Source organism: Pleurodeles waltl, chromosome 7 (assembly GCF_031143425.1).
Source record: "Pleurodeles waltl isolate 20211129_DDA chromosome 7, aPleWal1.hap1.20221129, whole genome shotgun sequence".
NCBI classification, from domain to species: Eukaryota; Metazoa; Chordata; class Amphibia; order Caudata; family Salamandridae; genus Pleurodeles; species Pleurodeles waltl.
In genome coordinates, this window is record NC_090446.1 from 192798117 (window position 1) to 192820856 (window position 22740).

At 47.1% G+C, this 22740-nt stretch overlaps 1 protein-coding gene across 5 annotated transcripts in view; it reads right to left on the bottom strand.

The window, feature by feature from the left end:
- LOC138247224 (adenosine deaminase-like) overlaps window positions 1-22740 on the bottom strand; it is a 206377-nt gene that overhangs the window by 97684 nt on the left and 85953 nt on the right. For all 5 annotated transcript variants that reach the window (XM_069201957.1, XM_069201960.1, XM_069201956.1 and 2 more), the window contains one exon: window positions 17775-17918. In XM_069201957.1, coding sequence (XP_069058058.1) covers window positions 17775-17918 — 144 coding nt within the window. The remainder of the gene's footprint in view (window positions 1-17774; window positions 17919-22740) is intronic.

Consider the following 22740-nt stretch of genomic DNA (forward strand, 5'->3'; position numbering starts at 1 on the left):
ACTGACCAGTGTTTGGTGGATAAAACACTACAAGAGCAATAGGTGCACCAACCAACTTCCCTTCAACAACCAGGTGACGCCCATCGCAGTCTACCTTCTGGTGCATGACCTGAAGTGACACCGTAGGTGCCACTCATATCAACACTTCCCTTACATATGCTGAATAGACAGTATACAGCCTGTCGCCTCCAGTGGCACAGCAAGCAAAGCAACTCTGTAGCTGTCATGTGTGTATCCTGGAGGTATGCTATATGATAATACCTGCACTTCAGATAAGCAGTACACCTGGTGGTGACGTCTTGGAGTCCCCATCCACTGCACATTCCAATATAGAAAGTTATAGTTGGGGGGATTGGCAACACACAAAACCATGAATGAGACGACTGAGCGCCTACCCACCACCACCCATAACCCCCATGGGACACACACACACACCTCCCCATCCATTCCCTCCCCGCTAACATATTAGCAATCATTCACAGACATATAAAACAAAAAATGCAGACAATGTAATACAAACCCCAACTCCCTTCCTCAGGTCAATGCAAAACAAGCCCCAGACCAGTAACAAGTTATAAAACCTAAGCAACACCAATGAAGTCCATGAACGTTGGGGGGGCGGGATATCCAGCCATTGCAAGTGTGAGAGTCAGGCCTGTCTGCTGTCCCAGATACATGTGAGACCCCCCCATTCACAGAGGAGGACAGCAGATCAATGTACAAAAGCCACAACAAAGGATACAGGGCACCAATTCAAATCACTCGGTCCACAGTCATCAGGGTGATTGCAGGGCCAGTCACAGTTCAGGAGGCATGTCAACCTCCAGCAAGGATGCAGACCGAGTGGGTGAGCCCATGGTAAGGCTATGGTGAGATTCCGGTTCAGCAATTGCTGGGGTCGGCTCCCTCGAAGCCTGCTCCTCTGTTGGTTTGCCCCTAGGTGAGCTATTTCACTGTCAAAAGAGCCACCACTTTTGTCAACCACCAATAGTTGACATTTCTTGTGGTAGTAGTGAAACAACCTCCGACTTCAACTACTCCAAGCCCTCAGCCGGGGACAAAAGAAACGGGTAGTTCTAGAATCCATAACTCACACCTTAGCCGGGAACATCAGACAGTACCACAGACCCATTTTTCAAAGCTGTTGCTTGTCTGGCATAAAGGATCGTCACTGGGACATCTGAATAGTACAGATAGATATTCACTGGGCTGTTCTTCACCTGCCAGAGGCCATTTATGCGTGCAACCTGCAGGATGTGGTTGCAGTCCATAAAATTGAAGAGTCACGCCACCACCACTGAGGCGAGGCCAGTGGGGAGGCAGCCCACTGTGGACCTCTGCACATCAAGCACCATATTACCCAGTCCTCAACAGAAAAACGTCCATGTTGGGGCTCCCTGATCCCTCCGTGAGCCCCACTATGCGGATATGGTTGCACCTCCATGGACCCTCATCATCATTCACCTGGGTGCACAACAGTCACGTCTGTCTAGAGGGCCTTCAGGTGAGTTTGCGTGTCCACCATCAAGGGGCCCACACTAACTAATGCAGATCCATTGGATTCCACCCGTAGTTAGTTTAATATTATATTAGTCAATTAAAACCATAAACATACACAATTCAACAATCATAAAATCATACTTTCATCTACAAGACAAAAAATAGCTAAATTAAACAATATGAGATGAGTAAGTCAAGCCTATTTCATCCTGGTTAAGTGCAGGGAAATCGTACAGACAGTGCATTGTGCGAGCAGTTCGAAACGTAAAACATGCTAAGCACAAGCTCATCATGCAAAATGGTGCATTATGCAAAAAACCATCGGCGTGGAGCATACATGGGCATGTGCAAATAGCCTGCTAGCCAACCGTATATGCTATAAAGTGCAATTGCGCCAAACTGCATTGTGCGTCCATGAACAAGCAAGCTGTGCACAGAAGCGTAGACACTAAGGGGGTCATTACGGCCCTGGCGGAAGGCAGAGAAGCGGCGGTAAGACCGTCAACAGGCTGGCGGTCTTTTTTTGGGAATTATGACCATGGCGGTTACCGTCATGTTCATCCGCCGCTTCTCTGTTCCGCCCGCTGGGCTGGAGACCAGGGTCTCCAGCCCGGCGGTCGTCATTATACCGCCGGCGGTATTTGAACCTGGCTTACCGCCATGGATTGCCTGCGGTTGGAACTGCCATGAAATCCATGGCGGTAAGCACTATCAGTGCCAGGGAATTCCTTCCCTGGCACTGATAGGGGTCTCCCCCACCCCCCACCCCGACTCCCTCCCCTACACCCCCCACCACCCCTGCCACCCCCCAATGGTGGCAGGACCCTCCCTCCCCACACCGACCCCAACATCACTCATGCACACACGACACGCACGCAGGCACCACCAACACACATACACGTACACACACCAACATACATGCAAACATCCACACACAGTCCGACACGCACACCCACATTCAAACATACACGCACACAACCATGCAGACATATCTACAGACATACATGCATTCATTCCCATACTCACAACACCCCTGCAAGCATACAGGCACTCAGACATCCCCACTACATACACACACGCACCCCCCATGCACGCACACAAAACAAAACACCCCCCCCCTCCCCTCACGGACGATCGACTTACCTGGTCCGACGATCCTCCGGGAGGGACGGGAGCCATGGGGGCTGCTCTGCCGACACCACACCGTCAACAGAACCCCGCCACGCCGAATCACAGGACATGATTCGGTGGGCGGTGTTCTGTTGACGTGGCGGTGGAAGTGGAGCAACCTCCACTTCCCCGCCGCCCGCCAGTATGGCTGTTGGCGGCTCTCTGTCCGAAAAAGGACAGAGAGCTGCCAACAGTCATAATACGCTGAGCGGAAAACCGCCACCACTGGCGGTCTTCTGCACGGCGGTCCCTCGGCGGTCTTGAAAAAAGACCGCAGAGGTCAAAATGACCCCCTAATTCTTTTCCCATAGATCTAAGTATGAAGAAACCTAAGTTGATTAATCACCCCTGCTAGTGTGACAAGTGGCAATGAAGAGAAAGGCGATCTTATACAGAGAGACAAGGGAAATAAAGCATGTGTTAATTGTGAACAGCAAGTACCATTTGTTTGTAAGGTCATGTAACATACTCGAAGAAACATAATTGTGAATAATCGATGCTAGACAGGATAGGGGACAGAATTCCTCATACCCTTCCCCTAGCAGCCTTCCGAATTGGATGATTCACAACAACATTGGGATATGGGTCGATAATTCTCTTATTCATCCTCTAGCAGCCCATAACAAAATAGAAACCATCTACACTCCTGTTGGCAAATGCCCCTCTCTAAGCCATGGGTAATATCGCTATTGACAATGCTTTTATCTGACTGTTGAAAATTGCTAGAAACTGCACCAGTCGAATGCTCAAAATAAGGTTTTGTGGGTTTACGGCCTCTATAGCCACCGACCTGTAGGTTCTTACTCCCAGGGCTAAGAACTCTTTACGAAACAGGGTCCTTTGGTGTACTAGTAACTTAGGATATGAAGATTTATACATTAAAGTTACGCTACGTGTATAAACGTTTTGTTTGCGGGGGTACGGTATGTTCTCCAAATTTCCTTTCTTCTGCCATTTGGGTGTGAAGTCTAGGAATGGAAGGAAACCAAATCACATTTTTATAAGTTCCTTCTTGATAGTCAGTGAAAATGCTTCCTCAAAGTAGGGTTGTTCTTTGCTGGTATCATACGAATATATAACCAGCCACCTATGCACTCATTTTGCTACTGTCATTTAATTCTCCAGGTGGCTTTTCTGCTGAATATAGATTCTCTATTCTGTTCTGTAGCTACTTGGCAAAATGACATTTCCCCCTTTGTAGATTAATTTCTGCCCAGGCAAGAAGTGCTAATGTATCTTCAGAGGCCTTCCTTTTCCTTAATCGGTGGCAGCATTTAACAAAATCCCCTCATCTGGCTAGTGATTGTTTTACCAGAAACAACCAAGTCTTACTTGGGCAGGGGAGGCAAACTTCGGAAGCTGAACCATCTGTTTATATGTTCATAATATGAGCTTCTCCAAGATGTTGGCATCCTCACCAAGCATTATCTCACCTGCATAGGATATGGTGGGAATCAATTTTGATTTTATCACCGTAATCAGGGCCTTTAGATTATGCCACCACAAACTTTCTCTAGATTAGAAAAAGCAAAATTTAGCACAGCTTTTTTAACTACAATGGCCTTTTTTGTGCAGCAAAGGAAGCCCTTGAGTCAAGTTTGAACCCTAAGTATGTAAAGGTTGCTGTTTCATCAATTGTGGACCCATTGAAATACCATTTCCCATGTTTGGAAATCCGTCTGTTTACCAATATGACTTTGATTGATTTCCAGTTGGTTATTGGCTGAGTACTCAGCAAACCTATTGATCAGTCTTTGTAAAACTACTCGGGTGTTGCTTAACAGTAGCAGATCATCTGAACATAGAATGTTACACAACTGTTGGCCGCCAAGACTTGGTGTGTGCAAAGATTAGAAAGAGTCCTTTGTTTTTTAGTAAACCCTGTTTGATTCATGGGCTGCCTTCTAGCCTCAGTTGCCCACTCCAAGAGATCTTGCAGGAGTAAGGTTGAGAAATATTTGAGGTCCACATATAGCAGAGCTATCAGTCGGTAATTACTTGGGGATGCATCTATCCCACCTTTGAAAATGGGATATATACCTGCCACCCTCCAGATTTTTTGAATTATTTCAGGCAGCAATATATGATTGAACATTAAAGTCAGAAAGCCTATCCAGATCACAATGTTTTCTTACAAGAGGGCTAGCAGTTTTCCACTGGGGCCATGTGCACAGTTGGTACATGAGTTCTCAATACCTTTTACCAGTGACGAAGTTGAGTATTCTAAAGTGTCTGAACCATCATTGCTGTTATTTCCGAAAGATGCCATATCGGAGGAGCCCATACTGAGTCCTGAGATGGAAGAAACGTCTGTACTTCCCTTATCATGCTCTCTTAAAAACTTCACCTAGTCTTCCTCACTTGTGTTAGCGTTATTTGCTGCCCATGTCAAGCTCATTAATTAGCTTCCAAAATTTCCTATGATCATTTAGTTTCAAAGAATAGAGAAGCTTGTCCCAAAGCACTTCAGATTTTCCTTTCTTATACAGTCAAACCTCTCTGTTTAGTCTCCTGCTGTTGAGTCAAAGGCACAATGCAGGATTCTGCGGAAAATGCCACAATTGTCGGAGGGTTTTGTTAATCCGAGATCTGATAAGATGGACTGTTTTCGGCCAGTTAATGTTCCTTTTTTACCTGATGCTTATACCGTTGTGCAAGCTTTTGGCAGGTACCTTGCCGCTAAACATTCCAAAAGACATTCAATGCCTTTATTGGGTTCTGCTCGGTTGCTGAAGCTGCTTTCAAAATTCCCACTGCCTTGCTTGCCAGGTCTTGAATTTTATCCAGTCTCTATTTTAGGCGTTTTGGATTTTCAGTATGTGCATCTACATGCACTATCCAGGTGCAGCCCAGAACCTTTGCATTGGCGGTTAACCAGATGTTTTGTGGATGGTGATCATTCTCAGGTCTCCAATCGATTTTGAAGTCAGTTTCCCTGCTATACAAACTGGCACTTACCATGGTGTGAGGTCGTTTTATTGGAGGACCTTGTCCAGGATGGTAGAATACCTCCCAGGAGGTGGCCATTTAACATTATCAGCCTGGCTTGCATACAGGCCCTCACAAGTTTTTTCCAAAGGCTATCTTGTCTTCGACCAGGCAAGACATATAGCTCTTTGTTGCTGTCCTCATTTGTTCTTGGACGAGGTCCAGATTGAAGTAACCAGGGATTACCAGATTAGCCATCTGTGGATCTCCATTCGACTCCAGGAGCAGGTTGATCAGTTTGTTGACTATTGCTATTTTTTCTCTTGGGTTAATGAAAATATTAACCAGGACCAGCGGGGTTGTGGGTTGCTTATCTTACTTGTCCAGACACAGCACCAGTAGCCATGGCTCATTAATATCTAGCATTGTGGCCTTTGCAGTATGTTTAGAATTCACATAGGTTGTTAGCCCACCTTTAGCTCCTCCACAGATCCTACTTTGTATTGTTAACCCAGAGACTCCTTGTCAAAGCCCAGCTCACCTGAGTCCTTGTTCAGTTCTGATGGAGGTTGAAGACAATCCGACCCCACCCTGAAACTGCTTGTTCCAGCACACTAGTTTTTAAAACAGTGCACTAAGAACAGAAGCTCAAGGGAAGGGGGGAAGTGGATAAAATAAAATAAAGAGACAACTGCGTTTCCACTGTTGAAGTGCTGCACAAATCTGCGGCCCTCTCTGACTTCGGTAGAAACTGGTGCCTAATGAAACATAAACAAAGAACAGATAAGTACATCCTATTCCTAACTGGGTTCCTGACTATCCCTTTATTTATTAGAAATTTTCTTCTAAAAGTACCTCTTGGATCCTGGTCTCTAGTTTCCAGGTTTGGAATGTGTTACTGCTCTGGGATGTGCTTTCTATTACTCTAAAGCTTCTAAAACATTAAACAAATACCGTTATCAGAATTATCAATATCAAACATTCATCTTAATATAACTAAAGCCTAAATTGCCAATAGCAGACTCACTTTTCCCATATTTCCAGAATCTTTTATAAAACAAATACTGTACTTTTACGTCAAAATACAGCATGTAATTTGTGCAAGTCCTTGATTTACTGTTTGCCTTGCTGTTAATGGTTTCCACGGTTCGATTCTTAAAAGTTCCATAAAAAAATGTTTGCTTCACAAAGTTCCGCAAAGTATTGTTGTAACAAAGAGTTTGAATCACAATGTTCGTGGAAGGTATCTTGTTTCAAATTGTCTATACACGAATCCAGAAATTGTTGTCAAAGTTCTTTCAGGTAATAAAAGTTTTGCACTTACTTGTTGCTGGCAAGAGATACTGATCAGTCTAACCTTGTCTTCTTTCTCTTTTGCAGGTTGCTTGTAGGAGAGAGGCTGAGGCAAGGAGGAACCGGAAACCGGAAGAAGGAAGAGCCAGCAGCTGCGCCCATTGAAGCCAATGAAAGTCTGTAGAGAGCAGGAGTGCCAGCGCCGAGGGATCTTTCCTCAGGTAAGCGGGAGGTAGACGAGCACAAGCACTGGGCGAGGCTCGAGGGCTGCCTTTTATAGACAGGGCTGGGTGTGGTCCTCACATGCTGCACATGTTCTTGAAAGGTGTGCAGAGCTGGGTGTGGTTTGAAGAGCTGGGTGTGGTCCTCACATGCTGCACATGTTCTTGAAAGGTGTGCAGAGTTTCAGTTATTATGCAAATGAGTTAAATTAACACATGGCCTAGAGAGGAGTGTTTTAAAGAAGCCTTGGTAAAAGCAAGGCCCAATGTGTAAACAAAACAGCACATTAAACAACATACACAGAAGCCTAGGGGGGGGGGGGAAGGTGAGATAACAAGAAAGGCTTTCAATAGTAATTTTAAAAGGGAGCTATTACAGAACTCACTAGTGCAGTGAGAGGGGACATGCTCTTTGCTGTGCACAAACCCTAACACTCCTAAATCAAATCAAATCATTAACATTTATAATGCGCGCTACTCACCCGTGCGGGTCTCAAGGCGCTAGGGGGGGAAGGGGGGGTTATCGCTGCTCGAACAGCCAAGTCTTTAGGAGTCTCCGGAAAGCGGAGTGGTCCTGGGTGGTCCTGAGGCTGGTGGGGAGGGAGTTCCAGGTCTTGGCCGCCAGGAAGGAGAAAGATCTCCCACCCGCCGTGGAGCGGCGGGTGCGAGGGACGGCAGCAAGTGCGAGGCCAGCGGAGCGGAGGGGGCGGGTGGGGACGTAGAAGCTGAGGCGTCTGTTGAGGTATTCCGGTCCCTTGTTGTGGAGGGCTTTGTGTGCGTGGGTGAGAAGACGGAAGGTGATCCTTTTGCTGACTGGGAGCCAATGCAGGTGTCTCAGGTGTGCGGAGATGTGGCTGTTGCGGGGTACGTCGAGGATGAGGCGGGCCGAGGCGTTTTGGATGCGTTGCAGGCGGTTTTGGAGTTTGGCGGTGGTCCCGGCGTAGAGGGTGTTGCCGTAGTCCAGGCGACTCGTGACAAGGGCGTGGGTCACGGTTTTTCTGGTGTCGGCGGGGATCCAGCGGAAGATCTTGCGGAGCATGCGGAGAGTGAGGAAGCAGGCGGAGGACACGGCGTTGACTTGCTTGGTCATAGTGAGAAGAGGGTCCAAGATGAAGCCGAGGTTGCGGGCGTGGTCTGCGGGGGTCGGTGCGGTGCCGAGGGCCGTGGGCCACCAGGAGTCGTCCCAGGCGGACGGGGTGTTGCCGAGGATGAGGACTTCCGTTTTTTCAGAGTTCAGCTTTAAGCGGCTGAGCCTCATCCAATCTGCGACGTCCTTCATACCCTCTTGTAGGTTGGTCTTGGCGCTGGCGGGGTCCTTGGTGAGGGAGAGTACAAGTTGGGTGTCGTCGGCGTAGGAGGTGATGATGATGTCGTGCTTGCGTACGATGTCGGCGAGGGGGCTCATGTAGACATTGAAGAGTGTCGGGCTGAGCGATGAGCCTTGAGGTACGCCGCAGATGATCTTGGTGGGTTCTGAGCGAAACGGAGGGAGGTAAACTCTTTGGGAGCGGTTAGCGAGGAAGGAGGCGATCCAGTCCAGGGCCTGGCCTTGGATCCCGGTGGAGCGTAGGCGGGTGATTAGGGTGCGGTGACAGACGGTGTCAAAGGCAGCCGAGAGGTCGAGGAGAATGAGGGCGACTGTTTCACCGTTGTCCATCAGGGTTCTGATGTCGTCTGTGACTGAGATGAGGGCGGTTTCCGTGCTGTGGTTGGTTCGGAATCCGGTTTGTGAAGGGTCGAGCAGGTTGTTGTCTTCCAGGAAGGTGGTCAGCTGTTTGTTGACGGTCTTTTCTATTACCTTGGCTGGGAAAGGTAGAAGAGAGATGGGGCGGAAGTTTTTCAGGTCGCTTGGGTCAGCCGTAGGTTTCTTTAGTAGGGCGTTGACTTCAGCGTGCTTCCAGCATTCGGGGAAGGTAGCAGAAGAAAAAGAAGAGTTGATGACGGTCTGGAGGTGCGGGGCGATGATGTCGTCGGCTTTGTTAAAGATGAAGTGCGGGCAGGGGTCCGAAGGGGCGCCGGAGTGGATAGAGTTCATGATGGATTTGGTTTCTTCCGTGTTGATGTGGGTCCAGTTGTTGAGGGTGATGTCCGGGGAAGCGGGTTCAGTGGTGTATGGTTGGGTCTGGTGTCCGAAGCTGTCGTGGAGGTCGCTGATCTTGCGATGGAAGAAAGTGGCGAGGGATTCGCACAAATCCTGTGAGGGCGTGACGGCGTTGGCGCTGGCGCTGGGGTTGGAGAACTCTTTGACGATGCTGAAGAGTTCTCTGCTGTTGTGGCTGTTTTTGTCTAGTCTGTCGGTGAAAAAGTTCCTTTTGGCAGTGCGGATCAGGTGGTGGTGTTCGCGTGTAGCGTTCTTGAGGGCGGTCATGTTGTCAGCGGTGTGGTCCTTGCGCCAGGCCTTCTCAAGGGCACGACAAGTTTTCTTTGATTCTTTGAGGGTGTCAGAGAACCAGAGAGGTTTTTTGGTGTTGGTCTGTCGATGCGTGCGTTTGAGGGGAGCAAGGTTGTCAGCGCAGTTGGAGATCCAGTTTGTGAGGTTGAGAGCTGCGTCGTTGGGGTCGGTGGTGAGGGTGGGTTGGTTGGCGGCGAGAGCGGAGAAGAGTTGCTCTTCAGGGATCTTGTTCCACTGTCGATGAGGGATGGGTTGAGTGCGGAGGTGGGAGGTCTTGCGTCGGAATGTGAAGTGGACGCAGCTGTGGTCGGTCCAGTGTAGGGCAGAGGTGTGGCTGAAGAAGACGTGTTTGCTGGCGGAGAAAATAGGGTCGAGCGTGTGTCCGGCGATGTGGGTGGCGGTGTTCACCAGTTGTTTGAGGCCGAGGTTGGCGAGGTTGTCGAGCAGGGTGGTGGTGTTGGGGTCGTTGTTTTGTTCCAGATGGAAGTTGAGGTCGCCTAGGAGGATGTAGTCCGGTGAGGCGAGGGCGTGCGGGGAGATGAAGTCGGCGATGGCGTCGCTGAAAGAGGCGCGAGGTCCGGGAGGACGGTAGACGAGGGATCCTCTGAGGGTGGTCCTTGGGTCGGTGCGAATCTGAAAATGCAGGTGTTCAGCGGCGAGGGGGGGGTCTTCGGTGGAGGTGGTGACGCTGATGGAGTCTTTGAAGATGATGGCGACACCTCCTCCTACTTGGTTGGTGCGGTCTTTTCTGGAGATCTTGTAGCCTTCGGGGATGGCGGGTAGCGATGTCTGGAGCAGAGGAGGCGTTCATCCATGTCTCCGTGATGAAGGCGACGTCCGGGGCTGTGGAGTCCAGGAGGTCCCAAAGTTCAACGGCGTGCTTGTGGACGGAACGAGCGTTGATCAGGATGCACTTGAGGTGGTTGATGGCGCGTGGGCTTGTGGTCGTGGTAGTTGCGTGGTGGAAGATGCGTTTGCAGGAGTTGCAGGCGAAGGGTCCATGGGTGCGTTTGGGGTGAGCTAGGAAGCAGGTTTTGGAGCGCCCTGGGTTGAGGGCGTGGAGGGTGGTGGGGTCGTAGCGGATCAGCGGGGCTTGGGGGAGCTGGGGACCAGGGGTCGTGGCGCTGGGCGCGGGCCAGGCGCGGACGGGCGCAGACGGGCTTGCCTCTGGCGCGCCTCCGGCGCGCCAGCGGCGTGCCCGCTGCGCAGTCGCGCAGCGGCCGCCATAAGAGGTAGGAGGGGGGGGAGGGGGGGGAGGGGTCAGCTGGGGGCGAATGGGAGCTGGGGGGCGGGGGCGTGCAGGAGGTCACGGCGGGAAAGCGCGAGGGAGGGGGGGGACAGGTAGAGTGAGAGGAGCTGGGGGAGGGGGTTTAGGGTGGAGGAGGGTGAGTGTTAGGAGGTTTGGAGATTAGGGAGAGAGATAGGAGTAGGGTTGTGAAGATAGGGGAGGGGGGGTTGTAGAGGTGGGTGAGGGAGAGAGGTAGAGTGAGAGGATAGGGAGATAGGTAGTAGAGGGGGTGGCGGGAGGGGGGGAGAGATAGAGAAATAGATAGAGAAAATAGATAGAGAAGTCGATAGATAGGGAAATAGATAGATAGACAGATAGGTAGGTAGGAGGAGGTGGAGAGTGGGGGAGTTAGATAGTGAGATAGGGAGCTAGAGAGATAGGAAGATAGGAGGAGTGAGGGAGGTAGATAGCGAACGGGTTAGCTAGGGGTGAGAGAGGGGGAGGCGAGTGAGGGAGGGGGATGAGGAAGGAGCAGGAGGGCAGGCTCGGGGGAAGAAGACGGAGGAGGTAGAAGAGCCGAAGACAGGAGAACAGAAGACAGAAGAACAGAAGACAGAAGACCGGAAGACCGGAAGACCGGAAGAGCAGAAGAACAGAAGAACAGAAGAACAGAAGAACAGAAGACAGAAGAACAGAAGAACAGAAGACAGAAGAACAGAAGACAGAAGAACAGAAGACAGAAGAACAGAAGACAGAAGCACAGAAGATCGGAAGAACAGAGAAGAACAGAGAAGAACAGAGAAGAACAGAGAAGAGCAGAGAAGAATAGAGAAGAACAGAGAAGAAGAACACAGAAGCACCGAGAAGAACAGAGAAGAAGAACACAGAAGACCGGAAGAACACAGAAGAACAGAAGGGAAGAACAGAAGAACAGAAGAGAAGAACAGAAGAACACAGAAGAAGATTGCAGAGGGGGAGCGAGGAGGAAGAGACAGAGAGGAGGAAAAGAAGCAGGAGCAGGAGAGAAGGTGAGTGGCGCGGGGCAGGGCGAGGGGCTGGGAGGAGGGGGGTACTTACAGTTAGGTGGGTCTCAGGAACACAGGAACTCGGGAACTTGGAGGAGCTGCAGCGGCAGGGGGAGCGACCTACCCTTGGGTCAAGGGTCGCCCTCCTGGCCTAAACCTTACCTTTTCTTACATGTCAGACACCCCTAGGGTAGGCCCTAGGTAGCCCCAAGGGCAGGGTGCAGTGTATGGTTAAGGTAGGACATATAGGGGGTCATTCTGACCCCGGCGGTCAGAGACCGCCGGGGCCAGGGTCGGCGGGGGCACCGCCGACAGGCCGGCGGTGCCCCGCAGGGCATTCTGACCGCGGCGGTTCAGCCGCGGTCAGAAGCGGAAAACCGGCGGTCTCCCGCCGGTTTTCCGCTGCCCTTTAGAATCCTCCATGGCGGCGGAGCGCGCTCCGCCGCCATGGGGATTCTGACACCCCCTACCGCCATCCTGAACAGGATGGCGGTAGGGGGTGCCGCGGGGCCCCTGGGGGCCCCTGCAGTGCCCATGCCAATGGCATGGGCACTGCAGGGGCCCCCGTAAGAGGGCCCCACTTTGTATTTCAGTGTCTGCTATGCAGACACTGAAATACGCGACGGGTGCCACTGCACCCGTCACACCTTCCCACTCCGCCGGCTCAATTCTGAGCCGGCGTCCTCGTGGGAAGGATGATTTGCCCTGGGCTGGCGGGCGGCCTTTTGGCGGTAGCCCGCCAGCCCAGGGCAAATCCCAAAATACCCTCAGCGGTCTTTCGACCGCGGAGTGGTATTTTGATGGGGGAACTCTGGCGGGCGGCCTCCGCCGCCCGCCAGGGTGAGAATCACCCCCCATAGTATTGTGTTTTATATGTCATGACAGTGAAATATTGCTAAATTCGTTTTTCACTGTTGAAGGCCTGTCCCTCTCATAGGTTAACATGGGGGCTACCTTTATATCTGATTAAAGTGTAGATTCCCTTTGGGAGTGGATGGACATGTGGAGTTTGGGGTCTCTGAGCTCACAATGTAAAAATACATCTTTTAGTAAAGTTGATTTTGAGATTGTGTGTTTGAAAATGCCACTTTTAGAAAGTTGGCTTTTTCTTGCTTACACCATTTCTGTGACTCTGTCTGTTTGTGGGTTGCCTGTCTGGGTCAGTTTGATATTTGGGCTGGTTGCACCTCACACTAGACAGTGACACAAAGGGAGCTGGGGTGTAACCTGCATATTCTGATGAGCCATCTGTGCTAGGAGGGAGGGGAGGAGTGGTCACTCACACCTGAAAGGGCTGTGCCTGCCCTCACACAATGCAGTCTCCAACCCCCTTGTGAGTGTCTGGGGCCTGGCCTGGGCGAGGCAGGATTTCACATTCAAAAGAGACTTTACTTTGAAGTAGGCCTACTTCAAAGAAGAAATTAGGTATAAGAAGGGCACCCAAAAGCCACAGATTTTAGAAAGCCTTCTGGAAACAAGAGGAACTTCTGCCTGGAGAAGAGCTGAGGAAGAACAGCTGTCCTGCCTGTGACTGTGCTCTGTGGAGCTATCCAGCAGTTGATGCTTCTGCCAGAGTAAGAGGGCAAAGACTGGACTTTGTGTGCCTTCCATCTTGAGAAGAAATCTCCAAGGGCTTGATTTAGAGCTTGCCTCCTGTTGTTTGAAGTCTCAGGGATAGCAAAGACTCCTACTCTGCCCTGTGGTGTCCATCCAGTTCCTGGGACCCTGAAAGGAGAAGCTGGCAGCCTAAAGACAAGGAAATCCACACACGTAACACTGTGCGCGGAAAAGATCGACGCAACTCCGATCTGCGGCTGAAGAAATGACGCGCTGCCAGCTCCGCAGCTGAGAAATGACGCTCGCAGGAAATGCGACGAAGAATCAACGCATGGAGCAGGAGAAATGACGCGCAACATCACTGATGGAGGCTGGGAGATCACAACCCGCACTGCGGGGTTTTCGGATCATCGTGTGGCTGGATTTCCGCCGTACGTACCGCAGTGCGTGGAAAAACAACACAAAGCCTGCCCGGACCCAAGAGTGCTGACCGGATCAACGCATCAATCTCCTGTGGAGAGAAGAAACTACGTGCCCTGATCTGGTGAAAGGAGAAATGACACACAGTCCCGATCGTCAGTGGAATCAACGCATCGCAAGCCCTTTTTGACGCGCACTCGCCGGTGCGGGGTTATTTTTGACACGCCCAAGGTACTTTTTCACGCTGACAGCGTTAATGTGTGTTTAAAACTACTTAAAGACTCTTCTTCCATTTTTATTGATAACTTGACTTGTGTATGGTGGATTTTTGTCATTTTGGTCTTGTTTTGTTTAGATAAATATTTGCTATTTTTCTAAACCTGTGTGGTGTCATTTTGTAGTGTTTTCATTAAGTTAGTGTGTGTGTTGGTACAAATAATTTACACCTAGCACTCTGAAGTTAAGCCTACTGCTCTGCCAAGCTACCAAGGGGGGGTAAGCAGGGGTTAGCTGAGGGTGATTCTCTTTTACCCTGACTAGAGCGAGGGTCTTGCTTGAACGGGGGTAACCTGACTGTCAACCAAAGACCCCATTTCTAACAGTTGGCTTGTGCACTAATCCCAGTTTTTTCTTACCTCATTGCAACCGAACTCAGGCAGTTAGCACGGCCTGCTGTCACATGTCTAGCACTTAACTGGCACTTAACTGGCACTTGCAGGTGCTTGAGTGGCTGATTCCGGTCACAGAATCCAGTGGGGCCATACTTTGTAAGTTGTAAATTGTCAGATGATCTGATTTGCTTGATGCCTATTTTTTGTTATGTCCCTTATTGTCCCTTACAGCCTAAGTTACAGTTCGACCAATTCTTCAGAGACTCTCAATAGTTCAGGTTTCCAAAACTCTGGGCAGTTCCTCCAGCCTCTGGAACAACCACACCTTCTCAGCAAGAATATATCCTGCGAGACACAAGACACAAGGGGGAGGGGGGACACAAACACGCTGATTCCCCCATATCTCGCAACTGTAACGCCGCGCTCTGACGCAGCGTCTCTTTCTGTCCTCGCAGGTAGAACGCGCTACCGATATTCGGAGCGCTGTTCCCCGCGTTTTTTGACTATGCTTTCTGGGAAGCATATATTTCGCTTCCGGTCGCGCTACACTTACTTGTAGCCTTTTTTCTTCTTTTGTTGTTGGTGGTGGGTTTTTTGTTGGTCCTTTTGCCTGTCTCTATCCATGTTGTGTCCATCTTGTCTTCTTCGTGTTTTTGTCCCAGCATGCCCTGTTTTTCTTTATACTACTTCCTTTTTCCTATACTGGTCTATGGGCTTTTCCCAATCCAAAATGGTGTTACTTCCCTTTCCTGTGATGTCACTTCCCTTTTCTCAGTATATAAGTCAGTCAGTCATGTTCCTCCTTGCGTTGCAAACACTTCCTTCTGGTTGTGCTGTTCGCTCCTGTTCTTTGTTCCTGCTTTTTGCCTTGGGAGATTTTTGCCTGTTCTTTATTCCTGCTTTTGCCTTGGGATATTTTTGCCTGTTCTTTGTTCCTGCTTTTGCCTTGGGATATTTTTGCCTGTTCCTTGTTCCTGCCTTTTACCCTGGATATTGCCTATTTTTGTTTCCTGTTGTCAAGTCCTGTTGTTTCTTGTTTTCCTTCAGGAGTTCCTGTTAGAGTTTTTTTCCCCAGTGTTGGTTTTTTTTCGCTCTGGGACTCCTTCTGGAGGGTACGGTCTGCTTTGGCGTAGCCTGTCAAGCGGCACCGTGGCTACTAGAAGGGGTCGCCCTTATCTGGGAGTATCCAGGACTTATAGAAGACTTGGTGTATTCGCCAATCCGAAATCCAGAGGTGAGAAGTCCAGTGCAGTACGTGACAGCAACTTGGCCAGGCCGGCCCTAAGCAATCTCATTTCAATTGTCAATGCAATGTAACCTTGACATTCCTAATGGCCCCCAAAAGCTCATCAAACCTGTCTACAGATGTGGGCCCATTAGCTGACCCAGCGGCAACCGCAGCTCACGGCACCACAGCATCCTGTGGGTGGTGTGACACCCCTCCATGTCTCTCTTTAAACTACCCTGCTTGACCATGGGGAAGAAGGTAGGTTCCAACAGAATAACACAGGTCAGTGAAGAGTCCAAACAAGGAAGAATGCCAAGGTATCACTTTAGGAGTGAAGCCCCCAAGAAACACCTTAAGGATGTCACACACAGTACTCACACACCCTCCCGATTAGACGGTTCACGCAGAAGAGGTTGCAGTCCAAGGAGGTGTGGACAAGTTTTCAACTGCAGTCAGAGGCCCTGGAAAACTCCACCTGTGCAACTTTATCAGAAACACATGTGCAACTTTATCAGAAATGCAGGTTCCCCAGCCTGGTCCCTCAGTCATGACACCAAGGAAATCACCAATATGTCCACCCTGGAAAGTGTGCTCCACTCAGGCGGACGGCGCTTCATCTTTCCACTTTAGCCGGGGGCAATACAGCCTAACTCCAGGAGGTCCATCGTAACAAGAGCCCAACTTCCCAAGGCCGACCATGCAGACAGAGTTCAGATAGGGGAGGACTGTTACGGTCTCTTGTCCACCCCACAGACAAGTGGCATGGTGCTGGGGGCCAAAGCAGCAACAGGTGCGCCCCTCTCAGTCAACGGGGTGCAATCCATTTTCCCCAGCATGGGGGCCAATAAGGCTGAAGCTATACGGCTCAATCTGTCAGGGGTCCAACGACCCAGGACCAACCACAATGGCCAAGAGCAGCAGAAATCAGACTCTGTCATCCACTTTGGTAGGCAGCACAATGCAGGCGCCCAGTACAGCTTGTCTGCACACCTGCATGGGAGAGAAGACACTGCCTGTGTCTGCTGCTGGCCTGCCAATCTGAGGCTCACCCCGGCTCTAGCATGTGGTATTGTGGAATCACATGAGGCCCTGCTGCGTCCTGGTCAAAGGTACCACCGCGGCCACGGGGACTATTAAAGATCACCACAGTAGCCCAGTCCCTTTTGTCCCTGAGACCTTTATGGTGACTCCACAGCAATCACATGGGGTCATCAGTCTCCAGGATGACATCGGGCAAGTGAGTCACCTAGAGCTCTTTACCGTTCATCCGTCCTGTCCCCATCTTGACCACACCTCCAACAGACACTGCATCTTAAGTTGATTCTGGCACAATTCTGATGCCAGCCCCCAATTAGCTAAGGACTGCAAGCAAGGGAGCATAATGACAGCCAGTCCTGTGACATTGAGACAGCAGCCTACTTGTAGAGCCAAAGAGGCGCCAGCAGTGGCTTTCACCACATACTCTTTGCTTAAACCACTGGATAAGGTCCCAACAGCCCTCTGCCATGTAAAGAAACCCTGTCTAGTGCCCCTTACAGCTGTGGCACAGTAGAAGTTATATAATGGAAACCTAACTGGGGAGTATGTCACTTGTAGTGTTAGGAGATTAATACAAGATTGTGAATATCAACTGTAAATTCACATATTTATCTTTTTAGAGAGGGGTAAGTAAGTGATTTGCCTTTAATTATTCAATTTTCTTTTAACTGCAGGAGCCACGATTTGAAACCCCTATTGAAAGGGCTGCAGCTTAGGCACTTTACCACATTTCCTTCATCCATTGATTAGATAACGTGATGGAGGATCTTGCTATTGTCTATGCAATATGAAGACATTATTCAAACACATAAAAGGTGATGGTGGAATACCTGCTATTTGTCAAATCACTAGCAGCCACTCAGAATAGCATTCCAACCCATTGCTATTTTGCTCACCATACCACCTCAGTTTGGACACAGCCATATGCAAATCCGTTTTGTCCTTGCTCCAGTAGGAACAATAGAGTCCACATTTTCAGGTCAGGCCCTCCCTGAACTGAATCACAAGCAACCCAAGACTTTTTTCACCTTGATTATACAACCATGAAAGAATTCTAAATGATTCATTTTGAAAATCACTACCTTCAAAAGTGAAATATTTGTTAGAAAATGACAAACAACATATTAAACAATGAAGGTCTGCCAAGTTTTGAAATTACTTACTCCATCTGTCCCCAGGGAATGGGGTCCACTTTGCAGTTTGCCAATAGGTGAGGGCTATATCTGACCTCCACATAAATGACTCCTTCTTTGGCTTTTATTTCAACAAATTCGTAGGCTATTCTTTTGATTGCTTCACGGTCACCCCTGAGGAGATTAAACAGTAAATTTACCAATTGTTTGCTACGTCACACTAGAAGTAGACTTAACATCACAGAGGAATCAATGTAATGGAAAAAACAGCAGATGTTCAGCGATTTTCATTTGTGATTTGTATTTTTGTTTCATTAGAGAAGTCATTTAACTTGGATAGACATTACTAATCTTGGCTGATTCTTTCCGGATGCCATTTTTATAAATAGGGGATATGCTGCAATGATGATGCAATATTTCAGGAACCATGAGAACTATATACTTCATTTTGGTGTCAAAACAGGTTTTGCAGGTCAAGTAGTCTTATAGATAGGGAAACTCTTCCACAATTTTCCAAAATGGCAGTTCTATAATGATGTGTTTTAGCCATCATATTGGTAATTTGTTTTAATATTGTTTTTGTTTCAGGTTTTCAGTTGATTCAAATTTGTAAACATGAGTGAATGATGTGGTAGCAGAGGATCTTTTCCCCCCTAACAGAAACACTAACTACAAACTCTGAGGACTTCTTCAACAAAGAAGAGTGTGTCATATGCCAAAGTGATCTGAAAGAAAAGCTAACATCAACTGCGGCTGGGCAGAAGAGAGTTTGAGATGCTGCAGAAATACGGCAAGACGAAGTTCACAAAAGATTGAAAGTGATGGGTGAAGAGGATCAAATACTTTTGCATTGTAACAACAAGTGCTACAAGTCATATGCAGTGGAAATAAACCTGGAAAATTTGTAAAAATAAAAAAAAAGAAGAAACCAGTGAATCTCAACAAGAATCTGAGTCATCTGAGAAATCAACGAGAACCAAGCCTAATGCCCTTCCACTTATAAGATTGATGGCTACCGCTCATGCACCTCTAACAACTGATCAGAAAGCAGAGGATCTTCAATGAGATATTTGTGGTTTAGCCAGAACAAGGGCCAAAGTGATCGATGAAAGAATAAAGTACAGAACATGTGAGTCTCAAAAAGAAAACATGTTTTTATCCGCAGGTGGTTTCTTTCACGTTTTCAGCCGAGAAGATGATCTAAACAGCGAGGTGAATGTATTTGCAGTGGACTGGTATGCTTACCCAAAATGCATACATTAGAAAATATGAAAGTACAATGAGCTCTGAGTAACCTTCAGTTAGGATTGCACTCTTGAAAAAGCAAATGAAGTTTGAGTGAGTCTTGAGTGCTAGCTATGGGTCCACACTCAGTGATATCAGAGAAATAATGATCAACATTGAAGAAACTGTATTGATCCATAATAATGAAATTAAGATTTTTCCGGTAAGAATGTTCAATGACAGAATTTGATTTTGTCAATCTAACAAAAAGAATGAGTCACTTGTGGTGTTCTCACATGATTTGACTCCTGAAGTTCCCGCTGCCAAAATAAGATCACAGGATGCAGTAAAATCAGCAGGAACCATTTTAAGAAACGTCCTGAAAGATTTTGATTTTGGATGAAATTACAAAGTTTGTAATGACCCAGAGCTCCACAAATCATGGGAGTAAACAAGAATGCCTGATGTTTTCTTAACATTTTTTATATCATTGTTTAATATCAGCAAAGCAAAATTATTACAAACTAAAGTTCCTGAGTTCGGACAGAAGTGGACAACATTGATGATGATGTTGAAGATATAAGAGAAGAAGTGAAAGGCAATCCCACAAACTGACAGGCTTATGATGGGCAAATGTATTGTCTTTTCCAAATCATGTTTCATTAATTACTTTGTGGCAAAAAGAAAATTCCACTACAGATGATGACTGCCCATGCAGTCTATGACAAGTGCAAGAGTAGAGAGCTAATCTCTTCAATTAATAGGATTGGTGTATCAACAACTTATAATGATATAGAATAGAGCAGGAACTTGTTAGCAGATCATGCTGTAAAATCTTGTGAATCCAGCAGCATACCACTTCCAAGTCACTTTACAAAAAGGACTTACAATTGCTGCTCTTGATAATTTTGATTTTGAAGACAGCTCTTCTTTGTCTGTAACATGCATGTTGCTTTTTCAAGACTGTACCAATGAAGTAGCTGCTGGAAAACAAGCTGTGTCAGCTGTAGGAATAAACAAACAAAGCTGTAAACTTATAACCCAAATGCCTTGCCAACGTGTGCAAAATCACTACAAGCGATGAACACATCCCAGTCTACCAGAAAGTTTCAAAGTGACTGAGGACATCGATCTTCTTCTACCTCATGCCACAGTCCATGAATGCTGATGTAACTGAATTTTTCATATTGCTTATTCGGTGTAGACTGAAGGATACTCCAGGCTGGAATTTGTGCTCTGCTCTCTCAGAATACCGTCCCACTGAAGAAGGTTGGGGTTTTACCAGTAATGCCACCTGCAGTCACATACTACGCAACAGAATACACAGCTCTAAAAAAAATCCAAAATGTTCATTCTCAGCATGAAGACTTGCAGCTGATATTTTTAAGACCAATCCAGTAAGAATTTGATGATCTTTATCCACTGATGGGAGTTTTTCACAAGACAAACATTGTGTTGTGGTGTGCAGGAAGTTATCTCACCAGATGTGGCACAAATGATGCATCTATTGAGACTGAAACCTTTGGATGCAAAACTATTCAGTCAGTATTGAGCAGAACTCATATGTTCATTCGTTACAAGGTATGCTTATCATATCTGAGGCTATAGAAACATTGCATTGGAATGCTTTCTGGAACAGGAATGACAAATTTGGTTTTACATATCTTATCTCAGAAGTGAACAAGGCATAGGATGCACTTTATTCAAAAGGCATAATGAAAAGCCAGGCAATGTTCAATACACTCAGTTCAAAATCAGAAAACCTGAAAAACAAGTTTGTAGAGTTTGTCAAGGCATGTGAAGAAAAATCTGAACTTTGCAAGAACTGGGAAAAGTTTTACACATAATAGTTCTAGTGCAAACTTGGTACATGCTGATCAGAAAGGTGATTGGGAGCTGCATGTGAAGACTGTAGAGTCACTGGTTACTGTGGTTTGAAAATTTTACTGCATAAACTACCTGAGATATAGGTCCAGGTATTTGGAAAGAGTGAAGACACTAGAGGAAGAAAAACCATACCTCTACTGAAAATTAATCCAAAGACATTCTGTGATAAAGACAGGGAGGGAAGGTTCAATGCTGCGGCTCCAGATATGAGCCTGGAATAGACGACCCAGAGATCACAAAAAAGCTCCATGGGAATTGTTGGTCAGACACACAAAAGTAAATATGTTCCCCAGTGGCAGCTAGTTCACTATGAATTTATAGTTGCAGTGGTTTGAGAAAGATGACAAATGTATGTATGTATGTATGTATGTATTTATAATAGTTTTTACAAATCCAAACTTAATGGGCCATTCTCAAACTGTTCCTCACCATGAACTTGTGGGAACGTTTTAATAAACATGTTGACAGCCTTCTTCATTTCATTTAGCAGCAAGGATTTAAATGACTGAGTCTGGGCGACTACACAACTTTGTGACCAAACGATATATGGATAACAATATAAGGACACGGCTATTAGATGTCCTGGAACATGGATCAAAACTATACCTTAGAACTGAAGCAGGAAAGATTTGTAATGAAAGAGAAAAAGCTCTTTGACAATCACTAAAGCTAAACTTCCACGCTTTAATTGCCATAGTAAGACTTTCGTCAAACGAGCCACAAAAAAAAGATTACAAAAAAACAACTTTAGAAAGCACATAGACAGATGGATGTAGCAAAAGTACGGGGTGAATTGTATTTATCAAGGACATTCTGTTGCATGATCTTCTTACAATAAACAGTTTATTTGATGATGTTGCTGCAACCAAATGAGTGAAGCACAAAGCTAAAAAAAAAAACTTTCACCTGAAGAATTTCAGTTCGAAAAGGTGTTCTCATTGAAAACTGCTGTTGTTGTGAACTATATGTCACAATTGCAAATGGTCAAGATTTCATCCATGCAAAACTCTGGACTGGTCGTTCAGATTGTTCTACAGATATCAAAGTCAGTGTGCACCTTGCAAGAACTGCACATTTGGCTTTGACAGTTATCTTGAACTACCTGTCAAAGAATGCGAGAGAATCACATGAATGTCTACAAGTGAAACAACTAACCTTGCAAGCATCAAATATTTTACACCTATCCCTTTCCAACTTGATAAATTCTTGTCAACATGAAATGAGATGAAATTGTAGATGTTAATTTGCCAAAAAATTGCTGATGCTTCAGTGAACAGTGAATTTCCAATTATTGCAAGTGGAATTATTGTCAAAGAGGAGTTGGTGCCTGCAGAGATATATTCAAAAGGTACACGCCATATTGTTCAAGAACGTAACAGCAAATTGGAGGAAGCTGACCTTTGTGTTGTGCCACATGTTGTGTGCACTGTTTGAAATGGTTCCAATCGAGTCATTGTACTGTCAAATGACAAAGATGTTATTATTGTACTACTTAGATTAGTTGCAATATTGTTAAGTCAAGGATTGGCAGAATTATGGATATGTTATGAAACAGGAGAGAAAAGCTACTTAATCTTGCTTCGTATTCTTTACAAGAAACTTCACCCAGAGGTGCCCAGTGTTCTTATCACAGCACACATTCTTATGGGTGCTAACACTATGAGTAAAATTGGAACAAAGCTTGGAGCTTTAACTGCTGAACCTGTGAAGTTTCTAAAAGGATTTTCTGAGACAGTAAAAGAATGTGACTTTACTTTAAAGACATAGAAAAAAACCTAGTGTGTGTGTGTTTAAAATGAGTTCTGACTGTCACACATTTGACAATCTTTAGTACAGTGAGTTCAAGATATCAGTCCCACTAAGTGACCTTCCACAGACATCACAT